The following is a 19,716-nucleotide window of genomic DNA, read 5'->3' on the forward strand; positions in this document are numbered from 1 at the left end:
ATCGAGATAAAACTATCCTATCTTTTAAGTTAGACCAAAGAATACATATCTACAAAATTTCAAATAAATCGGTTCGGTGGTTTTGGAGATTATTGTAAAAGAATATCGTGACACGATATATGTATATATATTATATATATATATATATATATATATATATATATATATATATAGGCTATATATAAACCACAGAATCAGTTCCTTGCGAAAACGTTTTTATATCGTTGTGCAGTGGTCTTATCTTATCTTGCAGTCTTCAATGTGACCAATTTGTGCTTCTCTCAGATGCAGTCCAACCATTTGAAGGACTTTCCTCTTCCTCAGATATTTCTTGCTTTTATTTACTTTATTATCTCTTTATATTCTCAGCTGAATTAAGGATCATATGTTTTCTTCAGACAATTTCAAAACAGTATTTATTTTATCACATTATGACACTTATTGAGTTGAAGTTTGAGGTTACAAATAGTGTTTATTTTAAATTCTAGTGAAGACGTATTTACAAACATTCAGACCTTTAATGTGAGGGAGGAATGCCTGAGGGATCGAACGTGGTGTGGACTTTGAAAATGCAGAGAAATTGTTGTTACTGTGAACAGTTTAACCTGTCTCATTCCCCCGGGGGCCAATATGCATACAGAGAGATTAGTGGTTTATTGAAAGTGTACATTGCATAAACCCTGATTGGTAACAATTGTTTTATTACAATTATTTAGTTGCAAGATTTGGAAAATTCTTGATTTTGTTTAGTTCTTTTTGTTCTTTTCCTGTTGGAAGAGAGATGAGGGTTCAGCAGAACTTCCAAGTATAAATATTTAAAATTATTTAAATATGTACATTCACGAATTTATATTTAAATTTCACTTGATATAATGTCGGCCAAAGTAGACAACCTGAAATGGCACAATGTTGAAATTCTTTATAATTAGCAAAACAGAAGTTTCTCGGTATCGAATATAATGTAGCTTCGCCATATCTCATCTTGTTTAGCTACGGTTGTTGTGTAAATACAACATAACCAACTACCCCTTACTTATGCTCGTTTGAAATAACCGGAAAATTTAACAAGTTACAAGTACTGTAAATTGAAATTAATATTGTATTATAGAAGTTTACTGATTAGTATTCAATTTGCGATTTATTACTTTTGGATGAATCTTTTAATTTCAAACTACATTTGTTTTTAAAGATTAAAAATACAACATAATTCAAGATTTACAAGCACAATACGTTCTGTGTAGTATTAGTAAAATTTATTAATCTTTAGATCTCCAGTAGTTATCTATCAGATAAATAAGAATATATTTTATTACATCCAAATTTTACTAGGCAAACCTATTTCTTAAAGTTGATATGAAAATTTAAGCAAGGTACTGTTATGGAAAGTTCTTCAAAAGTCAGGCATGAAGTAATTTCGAGAAAGTAGGTAATGGGTAGGTAGGGTAATTGGTCATAAAAATATAAAACATACAATACGAAAAATTTCCGAACGTCTCTTACAAATACCAAAATGACTATGGACTAATATCTAAGGAAAAATATACTGGGCCGCGTGGTACATGAATTAGAAACCTAAATATAATACCTAAATGATTATATTTAAACCCTTCCAGTTCGAATATTATCGAACTCTAGTACATGAGGCGTTTAAAGTTCTAAAATTATTGCCTGTTGCTGAAATTGTAATTATCTTTACACGGATAAGTGTAACCGTGTAACCAAATATAAAAAATATCTCGCACAAATAAAACACGCTTAAAATCCCATTAAAAGTTGTGAGAAAACATCTACTTGAAGAGGGTGAATTTACTGGAATTGAATTTACTAAAATTTGATTTTAATTCAGTCAAGCACAGCAGTCTAATTAGGAATTAAAAAATTACGCAGACCCAAAAAATGCCTACAACCCAACATATGTATTTTTAAGTTGTGTCTGAGTAGATGTATGAACCTCAGTGCGTAGTTCGTCAAATTTGATTAAACATATCAGCAAAATAAATAATCTAAAAATCTCTCCTTTAAATCTAAACAGTACACAAAATTCAACGTGGATGAAAGAACTGAAAAATATGGGAAACTGTGTATTTAAAGTGCAGGGCCTAGATTTGGCATCAATACGGGTTTTATTTGTAAAAACTGTACAAAGTCTCAAGAAGCCCAACATAGGGCGAAACTCTGGAGACAACGCTCATGTGCTAAAGAATCGAAACCCGCGCTCACACCTTGTTTGGCATGAAAGCTGAAAGATCAAATTACAACGTAACAAACAATAAAATTAGGGATTTCAGAATTCTGTTTTAGAACAATCTTAAAATCTGGCTTTATTAAAAGCCGTCGTTTACTTTTTAAATATTCAGACGATGAAGTACTTTGATTTTGTAGATTTTTCTGAATAACAATCAGTTGAAAAAACTAAAATGCTGTATGTGTTTTTTATAAACAAACTTTATATCTAAAAAAGTAATCAATTAAATTATACCAAATTTGGATCAAATATTTATGACAAGGTCTGTTACTGAAAACATATGTAATGATTATCATTAGTATTTTCAAAATGGCGGCCATTAAAACTTTTAAAATTCGCATATCTTATTAAATAGCATTTTTTTCTCAAGCCTTGCAAGACTAACAGTTTTATGACTCGTACCTTGTCACAGTAAATCTTCTCTAAATCAGCTATTTATTGTTCGATTTTAATAATATTGGTGTTATTAGATTTGTGATAAATCCTCTAAAAACTGTTATTCTTGTAATTCTTGAAACAAACTGTTGGTTCTTAAGATATTCAAAGTTTTAATGGCTGCCATTTAGAAAATAATAAAGATAATTTCATGATATATTTTTTTAGTAACTGGCTTTTTTATCATAATCACTCTAGCCAAATTTGGTTTAATTTAATTTATTACTTTTAAATTAAATTATTATTTATTACTTAAATTTTTTTATAAAAAAACAAATACAGACAGACAGATGGAAACTAAGCATCGGAGACCCACGTTCCTATGGTGACATATGTTTGTCTTGACCTGAGCAATAACGTGGTATACCTTGGTCCAGAGAGTTACGGAACACCCTGTATAACTGACCAATATGTACTGTATAGTGTGCAAGACTCTCAACTCCTTGTTCTGTCTACAGTGTTGAGATGGCTCGAGCAGCACCCTGGAGACAGACCTGTCCACAGACGATCCGTTCCATCCAGCAGCTCGCGGTCCTCAGTCCACTGTTCCTCCTGAGACAGAGCGGACCGGCGGCCTATATCGTGCAGGAGAGCGATGCCAAGCCCGTGCAGGTCAGTGCAGGTCAGAAGTATTTATAACTTGGATTTGGCTTATTGTAAGAGATTTGTCCTTGTTCTATGACCTGACAGCATGTACTCGTACGTATCGAGGAAAATGCAATGATCCGTAGTGATGTTAATTAATAGCCCAGTTACTGGTAAATCTAAGGAACCTACAATTTAATTTGGGATTCGAATCACTCAAATGTGATTTTGATTTTTTTCAGTAATAAGTCCGATAGAATGATTGGACGGTAATTATCTTTACTATGTAGTGGAAATTTGTCAGAGTTGTATGTTGCAGCTCAGGGTTTACTTCCAGTTTTATTAGCTTGAATTTGAAGTGTTCTGGCTTTTTCTGAATTTTTATTACATTTATGCACAATGAATCATGTGTTTAGACACGGACAAGAAGAAAGATTTCAGTTCACGGAATGTCTTGTTTTTGGTAGTTTGTAATGCAACCCTGACAATATTCTTGCCGCAATGTATGGCTCAATGATAACACAGATTGCCTTTACAGAATACTGTAGACTTCTCTAGTCCTATCAAACTGACCTGACACGAAGCGCAAACTGAACTTCGAGTGTAGAGATCACAGAAGTACGGTGTTGGTGCAGAAAAAGTATTTATGATGAAAGCATTTCCAAAAGGACAAACATGATCATCTTCTTAATGATTCAGCATAATGATAACTTTTGACTCGTTGATGAAGGAGATTCAAGAGTGGAAACTCTCTCCTTGCAAATTTTTACAGTTGTCCTTTTATCTCATCATGTGCTCTTCTCTCTTTTTCCAAAGAAGTGTACTTTAAAATTAATTTGTTATGGATTATTGTAACGATCTTAAGTGAGTTTCGAAATCTCGCTTCAGTGATCAATTGCAGGATTCGGCTACAGGTCTATGTAATTGTCTTATAGACAAATTGTAATCAACTTTGGATAAGTCACGTTTGGTTGTTCTATGTACCTCTTGTTCCTGCAGGTACGGTTGGGAGACCCTCACTACTGCAGCTGCAAGGACCACCAGAAGAGCAGAGATCTTTGCCTGCACATCTGCTGGGTGCTGCTGAAGAAACTTCAGCTCAAACCGTTCAATGCTCTTTCTTATCAGGTGAGACCTGAGAACCTCTTGTAATCATCTTAATTTCTTCATCAATTGACAACAGACTAGGAAAGCACTTTGTTGAAAATATAACTCTTTGTGATCCCTCAATGTGTTTTCTAAAGAGGTAAAATGTGTCTAAAGGAAAAACGTTTTCTCGTTCTACCATTAAGTAGTGATGTAAGATATTAGATACAATCTTCTAGAATGTATCCATACGTTGAAAATCTTTCTTTGTACACAAATTATTGGTGATTATTGATGTGATTACAACTCTTCAGCGCGATATGGTCTGAATTTGTTAAAGAACGTCTATAAAAATACCATGAATTAAAAAAATGTAAATTGAACTAAAAAAAGGAAGGTGAACTGGAACTAAACTCAAAATTCAATTAAACCAACCATTCGTATCATAGCTACGTTATGTGTAGAAAACTCGGTTGATCCACCGTGCTTAGAGATCGTGTGTGAGGTTAGGTTGTGATCTTCGTAGTGCACTCAATTGTGTACCTGAAAAGACAATGAGACTACCACTTCACCACCTACCTACCTACTTTTTTTGTGTGGGTGTTTTTGATGTCGAAACGATGTAAATGTTTCGTTTTGACCTTTTTCGTCGGCGACATTCTTTGGATCTCTTCAGACGAACATTACTCCAGACTCCAGGAATCAAGTCTGAGACAGCGTCAGATACCAGACGCTGTCATACAAGGAAGGTGAACTGGAGCTAAATTCAAAATTTAATTGAATCAACCCTTCCTACTATAGCTACATTATGTGTAAAATGTACGTGTTAAAATAGTTTATAAGTATTTTAATATAGAATAATAAAACACGATGAGGACGCTTTCTTTTGTATAATGGGATAATGAGCCTGTGTTAGTTGTACATGAGCAAAACGATAAAACATGTACTGTCCGTCTGTTGGTTTTGTTGTGCACATGTTTCTACATGTTCTCAAAAAGTCCTAATGACTTACAACCTTACCGTACGAGAAGAAGATTGCTAAGAAGATATTTTTCTTTTCTTATCTTAAGGAATCTCTAATTAAATTGGTCTCTTCCTGAAACGCAGAACTTAAAGTAATTCTGCGTAGAGCAATGTCGGAGAAGTATTAAGCAAAGCCCTTAATTTTAAAGTATTATAGTTTAATATCCTAAAGATTATCTGCACTCGCTAGTTTTTTAATTATTTTTAATAAGATGATCTTGCTTCAAATAATGCAATTTTTTAATCATTATTGTAGGAGTATTGTAATAACAAAATATAGACAAATCTTTGTAAAAAAATGTCACGTGTTTTTTCTTATTTATTTCTACAGTTTGTTTTCAGTGGCGTGTAGGAGAAAACAATTGACGTGTAATGTTAATCAAGTAGTAAAGACATGAAGTAGGTTAATCCACTTCTATTTTTATTGAATAGTTCAATGGAAATAAAAATATTTCTGCGTTTTAATTTCCAAGCAATAATATATGATGATTTGCCTCTATAGATCAGCAGTTATTGTCATTCAGAGAATTATTTTCCGACATAATTGATTTATCTCTTATAATTTCAACTTTCACAAAGTATTTATGTTGAAGTAAAACAAGCCGTCCTTATCGTTACGTGTATTATAATAAATTTAAAGAAACGTAATATAAAATCGTTTTAATTGTTAATCGTACACGTAGTATAATTTCATTAAATTACTTTGGAAAATTTCCTTTTTCATTTTCCAAACCCCTACGATACCCATTAATGAATAGTAGTTCATATAGTAGGAAGGATTAATAACGCGTACTCTTGGCCATTAATCGTCAGTAGGGAACATGAAAAGTTGTATTTTAACTCAACATTAACAAAAAAATACACTTGGTATTTAGAATGGATCAACAAATATAATTAGAAGAAGCTATTTAGAAACATCTGAATTTAAATTATTACGTTTTAAAATCGTGATATGATTTATATAATTATTCTAATTACAGAGACAACTATTTATATCTATCTAAAAGTTGCAATATAACTCAACTTCTTTTAAAAAGACACTTCTTAGCATTTAGACTGGATCAAATAATATAATTAAAAGAAGCTATTTAGAAATATCTGAATTTAAATCGTTACATTTAAAAAATCGTGATATGATTTATATACTATTCTAATTACAGAGACAACTATTTATACCTATCGAAAAGTTGTATTTGTATCTCAACTTAAAAAAAGACACTTCTTAGCATTTAGACTGGATCAAATAATATAATTAAAAGAAGCTATTTAGAAATATCTGAATTTAAATCGTTACATTTAAAAAATCGTGATATGTTTTGTATACTATTCTTATTACAAAGACTATTTATATTTACTATATTTATATCTATCAACACATATATATTTTTAAATTAAAATAGTACTTTACTGTTTATACATTATTATTATTAATATAAACGGCTCTAAAATATTTTCCTTCTTTGTATAAAAAGTTTTAAATATTATACAACATTTTCCTTATTTGTATAGTTTTCAATGCGATGAATACACAGCGAGCCTTCTGTACAGATTGCGAGTACTTCTAGAAATATTGACGCCAATGAAAAGCGGACTCTTGCACTCGATCTTGTGTTCCTCCAGGAGTAACTGAGGGAATCCTCAGATTTATTAAGATCAGGAAATGTTATTTAGACATTTTTGTGGAGCGAAGAAAAGTGAACGGAAAGAAACTTTTCATTGGAGTCGGAAGGGGTATAAAAAGTTCGGTAATGAAAAGCAACATCGGGTGCTACGTAAGGGTTGAGGCATTCCTGAAGCTACAAGACTCCTTTTGTTGGGTCCATTCATTCATCTCAAGTAGCGCCGGTGGGAGGGGGGGAAGAGAGGGGGAGGAGTCCCGCTCCCACTTAATAGATCTGGATTTCTTTATGATCCCGCACTTCTTCATTTCCCGACTCTACAGGTGGCTGCTTACCCCTCCCCTCCCCGCCGCCCCACCCTCTCAAGACTCTTAGTTTATACTTTTCAACGACCTTGAGACCCTCATTACCCCCTACCGCCCCTCACAACCACACTTCGCGTCCCACTTGTGAATAACATTACGGACTTTCTTGGAGTTCACTTTCTAAGTGGGCTCCGGACTTTGGTATGGGAACTTCTCCGCCACTTGACGGCCAAGTTTACGATTGATGCTGTCGCGATTCTGTGGTCCGAGTTTAATCTCAAGGTTACTACTGAACCCGTAAGTTTTTATGAGCGCACAGAATTTTCTCTATCATAGTGTAATAATACTGTGATTTTATCACTTACATGTTGTTTTTTTTTATTTAATAATACTTTGTGAATAACAATTGTAAAAATACTGAACTTTTGAAGCAATAAAGTGAGTTAAACAAATTAAACTACGATCATTATTCAGGGCCTTGGATAAATAAAATACCATTTGGATAAATTAATCGTACGTTTTCTCAACTTTAAATCTGAAATATTTCTATCAATACTTTCATTCTTTGTTTGAAGTTTGATTTTGACGATGGAAGGATTGTAAAGGAAACAGGATTTTCCCGGACATTTGCCATCGTTCAGTGAAACAAGAAATCAGTAACACTACGTTTCGAGATCTGTAATCTGATCTCTTCTTCAGGTAAATAACAACTAACCATAATTACAAACTAAGTTTAAATAAACAAATCATACCAGAGCGTTGTGACACGCGTAAGTCAGGAATCACAACCACCATGTCGTGTGTCAACTTCACTAACTCTAAAGATGCACTTAATATAAAACTAAACACAACACTAATTATTAAAACTGAACTACAGAATACAGGTCACAATACGCCGGAATTCGTCTACCAACCACCTTATCAACAAACGTAGTGTTACTGACTTTTTGTTTCACTGAACGACGGCAAATACTTTTATCCCTTTCTCTATGTAGTAAATATTTTCAATGTGACTCGCGAAGGATAATCTTCGTTGATAAAAAAGTTTTAATTTTGAAATAATTGGTGGTTTTTTAAATAAAAATTTAAACTCTAGTGCCCAAACATTAATTTGCCAGTGTAATAGCCAGGGGCGCATTGAAGCGGGGGACGAGTGGGACCTGATCTCCCCTACGAGCATTTTATTTCAAAATAATCGATCGCCTGTTTTCGACTAAAAATAACATTCATGCTGGAATTTTGAGATACATCACAATAAAATACATAAATTCCAACCTTATAACTATTTTAATTTACGAAATACATCGTAATGCACATATAATAATTCCATTTTGTTCAAAGCTTGAAATATTTGAATTTCTCCACCACGCAACAACCACGAAGATTATTTAGTTCTTACTATTTCTACTGGATTCAATATGTACCCGTTACTTTAGTAACCGAGTTCATATGTACTCGTACTGATTTAGAATCATACGTTACAGAGACTCCCAAAATGGTACATACAGGCACTTGTTCCAGTTACTGTTACTGCTAAAATAGTCCGAGTACTTCGTACCAAAAACGGCGGTAAGCGTGTAAAGTTATTGTTAGTAAGCAGTTTCATATTTCGAAACTCATAAATAAAAAAGGTAAATCTTTGGTTAACTTTCAAACTCGGATATCTATACTTTTTGATTCAAAGTTATCTGATTGTTCAAATCGGCGAATAATCTCACTGGCACATTCACATATCACGTTCCATATAATAACAATATCATCACGATATATAAATACCTTTCATGAAGTTATTGAACCAAATCAGTTCAAATCACTAGGTATAAAATTCCATTATAAAGACGTAAACCTTCAAGTAAACCTCTTTATGCAATTTCAAACTAGACGAATGCTAGATTAATAGGACGTCTTTTTATTGTTCCAAAACAAGTTACTAAAATTCTTCTTCAGGTTTGTAATTCTAATGTAGGTTGCTCTCTGAGACATTTCAGAACAGACCCTTTAGAATTTTGTTCTACTATAAATACTATCGCGAGAAATGTTGTTCGTTCGTCACCATAAATACGGAACTGGCGTTTTCTGGTAACACTGATGGCCGGAGGCAGTAGTAGATAAGATAAGATAGAAACGTTATCTGACCCCATTCTTGTAAAACCAGGTAAATTGTACTTCTGCAGGATATAAAACCTCATTAATACGATTACAGTGTGATGGTTTATTATACAACATTTGGTGGAAGCTAATAAAATATTCGAGTATTCCAATGCTATAGGAAAGATCTCAGGAAGAACGAATCCTTGTTCCATTTGGATCTGAAGAACATAAAGGATGCCGAAAATAATAAATAGTTAAGAATGTAATTCCTTACACATTTCAGGGTCATTATTTATAGGCTTATTTTTAATTTCTATACTATATTCTAATGGATATTATCTAAGAACCCAATACTGCCTGCATACTTACACTTCTTTCCCAGCATATCTTCCATATCTGTGTTATACAATATTCTGACTGCCTCCACAGTTGGGTTTGGTACCTCGCGAGATGGCAGCCCTCCTGGAACCTCCCAGACAAGAGAGGAGAGTCTCCCGGAAGCCGTCCAAGGCTCAAGCGGAGAGTCAATCCTCGGTACCCAGGAGACCGGTCCAGCCCGACGACATCTGCCCGATATGTCTTCTCTCCTTCAGAGATTCCAAACTACCAGGTGGGTGTGTTGCAAGAGTATCTCCAGTACACCATCCAATACTGAGTGTAAACAATGATAAACGCAATTCCAGCAAATGTGATCAGAGATTCACAAGGACGTGAAAGTAGAGTGAATGAATCGTAGTGAATGCGACACAAGGGGCCGAAGTATGAAGGAGGCGATGCTAAGCCAGCGCGGCCAGTCCCCAGAGATTCCCGGATCAGTCACAACAGGTCTCCAAGCCTAATGGCAAGGCCTGGGACATGTCGCGCTTTGTGTACGCTTCTGTGACTAGCAAAGAATATTACGAATCAGGATCTCTATAGTATGAATGTTCTTCTTAAGTTCCAGCAACCAATTTTTATGTTTATTTGGCACTTGTGCACTATTTGTTTTGTTACTTTAACTAAAATCATAAACTTTTACTTTTATGGTTTATAATACGTTGGGAAGAACTGCGTATACAGTTTGTAAACGTTGTAGTTTTTAACGCTTCTTTATAAGGTATATAAGTATTTTGCCGTATTAAAAAAATGGTAAGAATTGAAAACACTGTACGTGGTGATAAAGTTTACAATTTTGAGATATCGAAAAGTACGCTACATGACCAGGGTAGGGTGCACATTTAAGTAGTTGCATTACTTTGAGTTGTATTAGGCAAAAGTTGGATTCTAAGTACCTGAATGTATAGAAGTACATACTGTAATGTTGGCAATCAGGGAATGTAATTTGGGATCTGAAAATCCCAACAAACCCAAATAGGGGAAAATCATTTAGAATCGTACTAAGTGAGTTGTGTAAAGCGTAAAGGGAACGTGTGTTATTATGAATTAAATTTTTTATTTCTGCAAACATAGCGGTATAATAAACGATGGAATACTGTTCTCCACGAAATATGCCTACAGACCTAAACGGTAGGGAAATTTTGATGTGTTTTCACATGTACTGAAGAAATTGTGTTATCTGTTGTTATGATTTAATTTTCCGTTTAGCAATAATAATTGTGTAATGGATAATGAAATAATATCCCATAACATTGTAAATACGCAACGAAGCCCATACTGACTTTAAATATCACAGAGTAACACATTTCCCAGGAAATCAGAATTTAATTTGGGTAATGAAGAATCTATAAATATTTTATTTTAAGGCATTATACAAAGAAAAAAATCTTACAATTCAAACAATAAAATGGGATGGGACACGATATGCTTTGTGACGCGCAGTAGCTCATATATATTTTCAGTCTCTAATACAATTTTTCTTTATTTGTTTCTCTACATTAACGCTCAGCCAAATTCCATGGAAGAACATGCAAAGTCATTGCATGAATTTTGCGTATTTTGAATTCACATTTCAGACAAAATTTAAAGCCCGTAGCTTAGCTCGTTCTGGAGATATCCAGCGAAAACCAGACAGACAGACAGAAGAGGAATTTTCCCAGAAACCTCAGTGATATATGTATTTAGGCTTTGCTGACGCTCAGCCAAAACCCATAGCTGGACATGCATCAATGAACTTTGCTTTCCTAAACAGAAATGAACTCTTATAGTTCTTATTTCATTTCGTTCTGGAGACAGACATATAGAGGAGAAATGTACTAACCTTGTGATAGACTTCGCTAACGCTCAGCCACTGTCTCTGCCCAGTGGTCCACTGCCGCTTCAGCTGTGGTAACGCTGTCCATACCCGCTGCATGCTCCAGGTCGCCCGTCACCAGTTGGACTCCCAGGACGTGTCCTCCCATCGCCTACTGACGTGTCCTCTCTGCAGGTAATCTACGTCTCTAGAAACTAGAATCTCGCCTAGGAATGTAATCTAAACATTGCAATCTAACACGTTTGCATGCGGCATTTTGGATAAACCTTATTCCGTCAAATCCTTCTCAGCTTTAGACATAAACTATTTTTAGACAATATTAAAGTGAAACAAACTGTTTCAGTTTAAAATATTAAACTAAATTTTGGCAGATGCTCATTAAGATACCTTTTATAAAAACACAAAAGTATAAAAAATTGATGATTTGATCTTCTGGAAGAGTAGTAAGTTGGTGGTTTGAAGCAGAATTTAGAGGTCTGATAATGAAGCCCAAAGAAACACAGTTGAAAAAAAGGAAAACAATTTGAAACTTATATGATATGAAAGATGACTAGATTGAACTATTGTTTTCTCTTTATAGAAACAAGTTTATGTTCTCAAGAAGAACTTTGTAAGAACATGTATTTTTTTTATTTATGATGCATTGAAAAAGTCTTAATATATAAGTAATTTTAAAATGTAAATACTGAAGCTATAACTCATGTACTGTATATTGTGTAGGAAATTAGCATTTTTATTTCTCGTGAAGTGATAAAAATAGGGGTTTTCTTATTCTGCCTTTAGCAAAATTATACTTAAAGGTTGTGATTTAAAAAAACTGTCCCAATCAAATATAGATTGCATTACATTGAGAAAGCTGTGGTATTTAGAACTTGATGTATAACAAAGTTTAATTACTTGATTATAGTATTACAAGCATTAATTTGAAGTAACAATTTTAATATGTAGCAAAAATTCAACACGGAAAAACACAGTTTTGGTAGTCTTAACCTTCATTAAATTAATACCATAACCTGCCTCACGAGTAGCTATTACACAAACATAACGTGTTTGAAAACAGTGATGAACAAGGTAATAAACGTATTAATTTGTCTCTTAGCTAACAGTTTATACAATTGGTAAATAATTTGCGTACTCATTAACAAAACTTAAATATAAAATAGGCAGTAAAGAGATCAACATTAACACTACTGATGAATACAACTGTATATCATGTTTATTAAGTGATGTCAGTTGAGAGTCTATTTTCATTTTTGAAAAAGTAGATTAATCTTTCTTTCCTTGCCTTCTAGGGGGCCGTTCTGTCGAGGGACAGAGTTAGCGGAGGCGGCCAAGAGAAGGGTGGCGCTCCCCGTGGCTCGAACCCGCGGCCTCAGTCCTGTGTCATCTCATGATGTCACTTGTGTGTTCTGCAGGATCCATCCTGTGGTCGGCAACCTCTACCGCTGTCTTCAGTGTCCGCAGGTACATACCGCCAGGTGGCGTGCAGATCTTCATTTTGGTCGCATAAGAACAGCGTTTAACCACAAACACTTTACGCTCTTATTTTTAGACGAGGGGATGAAAGTTTGTGATAAAACTAAAGGTCTTTATACTACTGATTATAATCCTACATTTCAAAGGAGATAGTATTTTGAGCATGATAGTTTTTTCGCATGTTTCGTAACATTATAAACTAAAAATTATCTTGGAGAATTCAATTTACCTAGTATGTTTTGTAACACTATTTTTAAAACATCGATTTCAGTGTGATATTTTCTTGACTGACATATGACAAAATGAAATCATTGAAATTATTGATCATCATTTATTTTAAATCATTTACATCAAATGTCATTCAGTTTTTTTATATTAATTTATAAGGTACAAGTTAATTATTACTGGAAGTTAAAATTAGGATGAATCTTTATCATTTCTAGTACAAAGTTTGTGGTAAATTTAAGGTTCCGCATTTTTTCATTTAAAAACCACACCGCCTGTTATGAAATTTAATTCGTCATTAACTGTTTAAGCACCTAAATAACAACTAAAAACATCCTTAAAATCTCAGTTTCATAAAATCTACAGGTAAACAATATGGCTGTAAGATGAAAAATAAAATTATTTAGGCTTATATGGATTTATAACAAATGTGTCAATTACTTTACTCATACATTACACATACATGATCGATCTTATTGATTTTAATGTTATACAGGTGTTAATGTGTCCACAATGTGTCAGTTGCCCTGAGTATGCAGAGCTGCACTCCAACCACGGATATGCTGTCAAAAAGGTACAAGAAATTAGAAAACTTCTCATGATTTTAAGCATAAATAGGCCATAATGTTAAGGAATTATCCTATTGACAACTTATATAACAACAGTAATCTTCTATTAATGACTTTCACAATGATTATTAACTAAAACTTATAATAATAAAGTTGTGATCGTTAGTTCAGAAAACATTTCCATAATTAATCAGCAGGTTTCCACCCACAATTTCGGAGATCAGAAAATCTGACTGAGGCGGAATTCCACCCTTCTTTATTGAGAATATGAATCTAGAATTTAGTGAAGGGGAGTTTGGCGACTAAGGGCTGTAAGGGTGAGGGCGGAGAAGGGGAAGCGGGAAGGGGAAGGGTTATCTGGACACCTTGAAATATACGGCGCGCAACTTTAAACAGTGAAATCGAATTGAATGTCCCAACAACGAGTTCCGGGACTAACGAACTGGACATCTCAATATGTGAATAGTTCGTGAACCACCCGCGCCCTCGTCTCTGTCGAAGTCCTGGTGACTACATGATTGACCGACGATCTCACAATCGAATTGAATGTCCCAACAACGAGTTCCGGGACTAACGAACTGGACATCTCAATATGTGAATAGTTCGTGAACCGGCCGCGCCCTCGTCTCTGCCTAAGTCCTGGTGACTACATGATTGGCCGACGATCTCACAATCGAATTGAATGTCTCGACAACGAGTTCCGCGACTAACGAACTGAACATCTCAATATGTGAACCGCCCGCGCCCTCGTCTCTGCCGAAGTCCTGGTGACTACATGATTGACCGACGATCTCACAATCGAATTGAATGTCTCGACAACGAGTTCCGGGACTAACGAACTGGACATCTCAATATGTGAACCGCCCGCGCCCTCGTCTCTGCCGAAGTCCTGGTGACTACATGATTGACCGACGATCTCACAATCGAATTGAATGTCTCGTCAACGAGTTCCGGGACTAACGAACTGGACATCTCAATATGTGAACCGGCCGCGCCCTCGTCTCTGCCTGAAGTCCTGGTGACTACATGATTGACCGACGATCTCACAATCGAATTGAATGTCCCGACAACGAGTTCCGGGACTAACAAACTGGACATCTCAATATGTGAATAGTTCCGCCCGCGCCCTCGTCTCTGCCGAAGTCCTGGTGACTACATGATTGACCGACGATCTCACAATCGAATTGAATGTCCCGACAACGAGTTCCGGGACTAACGAACTGGACATCTCAATATGTGAACCGGCCGCGCCCTCGTCTCTGCTGAAGTCCTGGTGACTACATGATTGACCGACGATCTCACAATCGAATTGAATGTCTCGACAACGAGTTCCGGGACTAACGAACTGGACATCTCAATATGTGAACCGGCCGCGCCCTCGTCTCTGCTGAAGTCCTGGTGACTACATGATTGACCGTCGATCTCACAATCGGATTGAATGTCTCGTCAACGAGTTCCGGGACTAACGAACTGGACATCTCAATATGTGTGAACCGGTCGCGCCCTCGTCTCTGCCGAAGTCCTGGTGACTACATGATTGACCGACGATCTCACAATCGAATTGAATGTCCCGACAACGAGTTCCGGGACTAACGAACTGGACATCTCAATATGTGAATAGTTCGTGAACCACCCGCACCCTCGTCTCTGTCGAAGTCCTGGTAACTACATGATTGACCGACGATCTCACAATCGAATTGAATGTCCCAACAACGAGTTCCGGGACTAACGAACTGGACATCTCAATATGTGAATAGTTCGTGAACCGGCCGCGCCCTCGTCTCTGTCGAAGTCCTGGTGACTACATGATTGACCGACGATCTCACAATCGAATTGAATGTCCCAACAACGAGTTCCGGGACTAACGAACTGGACATCTCAATATGTGAATAGTTCGTGAACCGGTCGCGCCCTCGTCTCTGCCGAAGTCCTGGTGACTACATGATTGACCGACGATCTCACAATCGAATTGAATGTCCCAACAACGAGTTCCGGGACTAACGAACTGGACATCTCAATATGTGAATAGTTCGTGAACCACCCGCGCCCTCTTCTCTGCTCGAAGTCCTGGTGACTACATGATTGACCGTCGATCTCACAATCGAATTGAATGTCCCAACAACGAGTTCCGGGACTAACGAACTGGACATCTCAATATGTGAATAGTTCGTGAACCGGCCGCCCTCGTCTCTGTCGAAGTCCTGGTGACTACATGATTGACCGACGATCTCACAATCGAATTGAATGTCCCAACAACGAGTTCCGGGACTAACGAACTGGACATCTCAATATGTGAATAGTTCGTGAACCGGTCGCGCCCTCGTCTCTGCCGAAGTCCTGGTAACTACATGATTGACCGACGATCTCACAATCGAATTGAATGTCCCGACAACGAGTTCCGGGACTAACGAACTGGACATCTCAATATGTGAATAATTCGTGAACTGGCCGCGCCGTCGTCTCTGTCGAAGTCCTGGTGACTACATGATTGACCGACGATCTCACAATCGAATTGAATGTCTCGACAACGAGTTCCGTGACTAACGAACTGGACATCTCAATATGTGAATAGTTCGTGAACCACCCGCGCCCTCTTCTCTGTCGATGTCCTGGTGACTACATGATTGACCGACGATCTCACAATCGAATTGAATGTCCCAACAACGAGTTCCGGGACTAACGAACTGGACATCTCAATATGTGAATAGTTCGTGAACCACCCGCACCCTCGTCTCTCCCAAAGCCCCGGTGACTACATTCTCAACGTTCTCACAATATATTTGCAACAGTCGTTTGGTGATGAAATGGCCGCAAAATGAAGAGTTTAATCATTACTCCAGGCGTGGTAGGATGTAGATGCGAGTTTAAGATCATCTTACATTATTTATTCTCTTGTAAAAGGAGTTGAAAATAAGTTCATTAATTTTTTAGGGAATTTTATTGAAATATGATCGAAGGTATGACATGTTCATTACTTGAGTTAATTGTTTTTAATAAACTCTTATTAAATTATATTTTACTACACACATATTAGTTCCTTAACTTATTATTTATAAAGACCTGTCACTCCTTGGAAATATGTCACATAGCTTGTATGAACATTATTTTTTTTTGTCCTTATCCTTCACACTTCTTTGTACGTTTTCTGTCTTCAGGAAATTTACTTCAATGTATCACATTAATATGTTCTGTTTATCCCAACCAATAAATGTACCGTTTTAATCGTAATTGTTGCTGAATAGAGACAGTTCTTAAAGACCAGTGACCATAAAGATAAATATAAAAATTATACATTCAGTATTGTTTTATTTTACTATTTAGTTAGATCATGTGTGTTATGTAGGTTTAGAAAAGGCTATAACAAGCAAACGCCAATCTTAAGAAATATATAATTTCTTTACATCTAGAAAATAAAAATATTGTTAATTAGAGTAGCCTACTGAGCTGAAAAGGAACGTAGTGTTAGTACAAGTAAATGAAAGAATTTTATAATTTTATATTCGTGAAGAATATCTTAGTTCAATCTTTTATAACCGTGATATTTGTTTTGATATGTACATTTTTATATAAGTTCCCTATATGCTTTCTAGAATAAACTTTTTCAGTTGAATGTTAGGTGTAACAAAGGACTATGTATTCGGTTGGATTTAATTAAGATTTTGACTTAACTACATATAATCTTGAAAAAGTAAAAAGCAATACTGGATTTAGATTTCTATGGTCACGAAGTGTTAATTACAAGAAATAGTTCCCAGCTCGACTCGTGGGAGTGAAAGAGGATTTTTGAATATTCCCTCGGCCCGCACTTATTTCCCCACACGTCCGAAGGTGGTCGGGGAGGGTGGGGGCGATATTTTAGCATCACCCTTCCAGAACACCATTTCTCCGGGCTGATCTTGCCGCTCGCCGGCCGCCCAGCGGGTTATCTGCTTCTGCCACCAGGAGCGCTGCCATCAATAACCTCCCCCAGCCTCCTCCGCGCTAAATAACCCTCTTTTAAATATTCACCTTTTAATTTTTAACCAGGCGTACTGCTGAATATTCTTCCTCTTGTTTGTTTATTTTCCAGTTAAACTCGTCCTTCGTCCTTAAAGCGCTCGGGTTTGCGGATCAACAATTTTGTTGAAGATCGCGTTACCTCCTCGTTATCCCAGAAGATTTTCGTCAAACTAGCTGTGGGTCATTTGAAGAAGTAAGATGTGAGGAAAGTCGTAGTGAGTTATTTATGAAGTCGCGGAAGTCTTTTCAATACTTCCTTGAGTAGTTCGTGGTCCAAAACAATAGCAACAGAAAATGTGACAAATTCCATAAAATATTTCTTTACTCCAAGGTATGAATAAGTTTCTGATAAGTATAATATGGAAGAGGTTTTTAAGTTGAGGTTTTGGAATAATTTAGCTGATAATTTAAATATATTTAGCCAGCTTCAATGAAGACCATATTAATTAAATATTCAAAATCTGTATCCTTGTATACATTTAGAATCGGTTGGTTCCTATGGGAGGAGATGATTTGTCACCAGTTATCTCATGAGAATGTCCACGAAAAGAGAGCCAACGACGTGAACAAATCTAGTAAATCATAATATAAGCTGCATCCCAATAACATCTATGCAAATAAAGGAGCGCCTATTTACAGCTTATAGGTAAATTCCCAGAAAGAAAAAGAGCTTAAAGTTACTGTATTTAAGAATCCAAGTCCGGGGAGGGGGTGATATGTAGGGGGAGCTTCTAAAATAGAATTTGAGTATTTTTCATTCAGATGTACAAGTTTACGAAAAGTCAATTAACATTAATTAATTAAATTAACTAATTATTTAAAAACAAATGTCCACGTGTGTCAGGTCTCATTATTTTACAATGATCTCGAATGATTTCGTTATGATGATTTAGTGAGTTTAATGTTGGAAAAGTCTCGTGGTAATTCTCTCTATGCAAAACGTTTGGTCACACTCCCCACCTTCTCTAAATGTAAGAAATCCAGTACAAAAACAATTGTATAACATTGGATTCATTTATGTTTATAACATTGAAATGAATCTTTAAATTAGTAGTATTTTACGACACGAAAAGGTCGAAAAAGTGTCAGTAGGATAACGAACATTTAATTTTTATGTAGATATTAAATTCTGAAATTTTTCAACTCTAAAGATAGCAATACTGTTAACTTCTTACTAACATTGGAATGCGACCCTCTACTGGTTTCAGAGGAATAAAAGTTTAAAGGGGGCGTACAGTAAAAATTAAAAAAAAACATTCGTTCTTTTTCCGTTCCTACTGCGATAAAATTATTAATATTCGAAATAAAAATAAACTTTGAAACTGATATTAACTAATGTGAAATCAGACTAGAAAAGTGACATGGTTGTACTTAGGTGTGTATAGGTTTATTGGTTTGGCCAAAAATATTAAAACTCAGGGGTGCATAATTCCTGCGCCTTCAGTAGCGTCAATTTTCTATTTTCTACACCTTTAAAATTAGATTAAAATTTATACATTTTTATTAAATTTATCTATAATAACTATTAATTTATGTGTGTTAAATTATTACTCAACCATAAATGCTGTTTAATAATATATCGTGTACTTGAAGTACGAGCCATTATTTACGTATTATTTACCAAGAATAGGCTATTTAATTCTTTATCCTACAATTTTTAATAGGATAAAAGGAAGTTCATATCTATTCTCTCTGGATATAGGCGGTATTCTTAAAATATGCATTTCGTATACAATCTGTATGTACGATCTGATTACAGAATGGGTTTTCTTGGCGATCAGAGATAGCATTGGGTGACAACAGTCTGTTCTGACGAGTCATGGCTTGCCAGTCTTTTATCAGTCAGCTGTTTTACAGATAAAGAAAT

General features: G+C 35.6%; 1 protein-coding gene across 2 annotated transcripts in view; it reads left to right on the plus strand.

Moving 5' to 3' along the window:
- Positions 1–452: 452 nt before the first annotated feature.
- The window catches only part of LOC124360881, a 107,816-nt gene continuing 88,552 nt past the window's right edge, over positions 453–19,716 (plus strand). For both annotated transcript variants that reach the window (XM_046814857.1, XM_046814858.1), the window contains exons 1-7: positions 453–687; positions 3,139–3,292; positions 4,265–4,393; positions 9,819–9,999; positions 11,631–11,754; positions 12,873–13,044; positions 13,778–13,855. In XM_046814857.1, the coding sequence (XP_046670813.1) occupies positions 3,146–3,292; positions 4,265–4,393; positions 9,819–9,999; positions 11,631–11,754; positions 12,873–13,044; positions 13,778–13,855 (831 nt within the window). In that variant the 5' untranslated portion in view covers positions 453–687; positions 3,139–3,145. The remainder of the gene's footprint in view (positions 688–3,138; positions 3,293–4,264; positions 4,394–9,818; positions 10,000–11,630; positions 11,755–12,872; positions 13,045–13,777; positions 13,856–19,716) is intronic.

This window comes from Homalodisca vitripennis, chromosome 4 (genome assembly GCF_021130785.1).
Source record: "Homalodisca vitripennis isolate AUS2020 chromosome 4, UT_GWSS_2.1, whole genome shotgun sequence".
NCBI lineage: Eukaryota > Metazoa > Arthropoda > Insecta > Hemiptera > Cicadellidae > Homalodisca > Homalodisca vitripennis.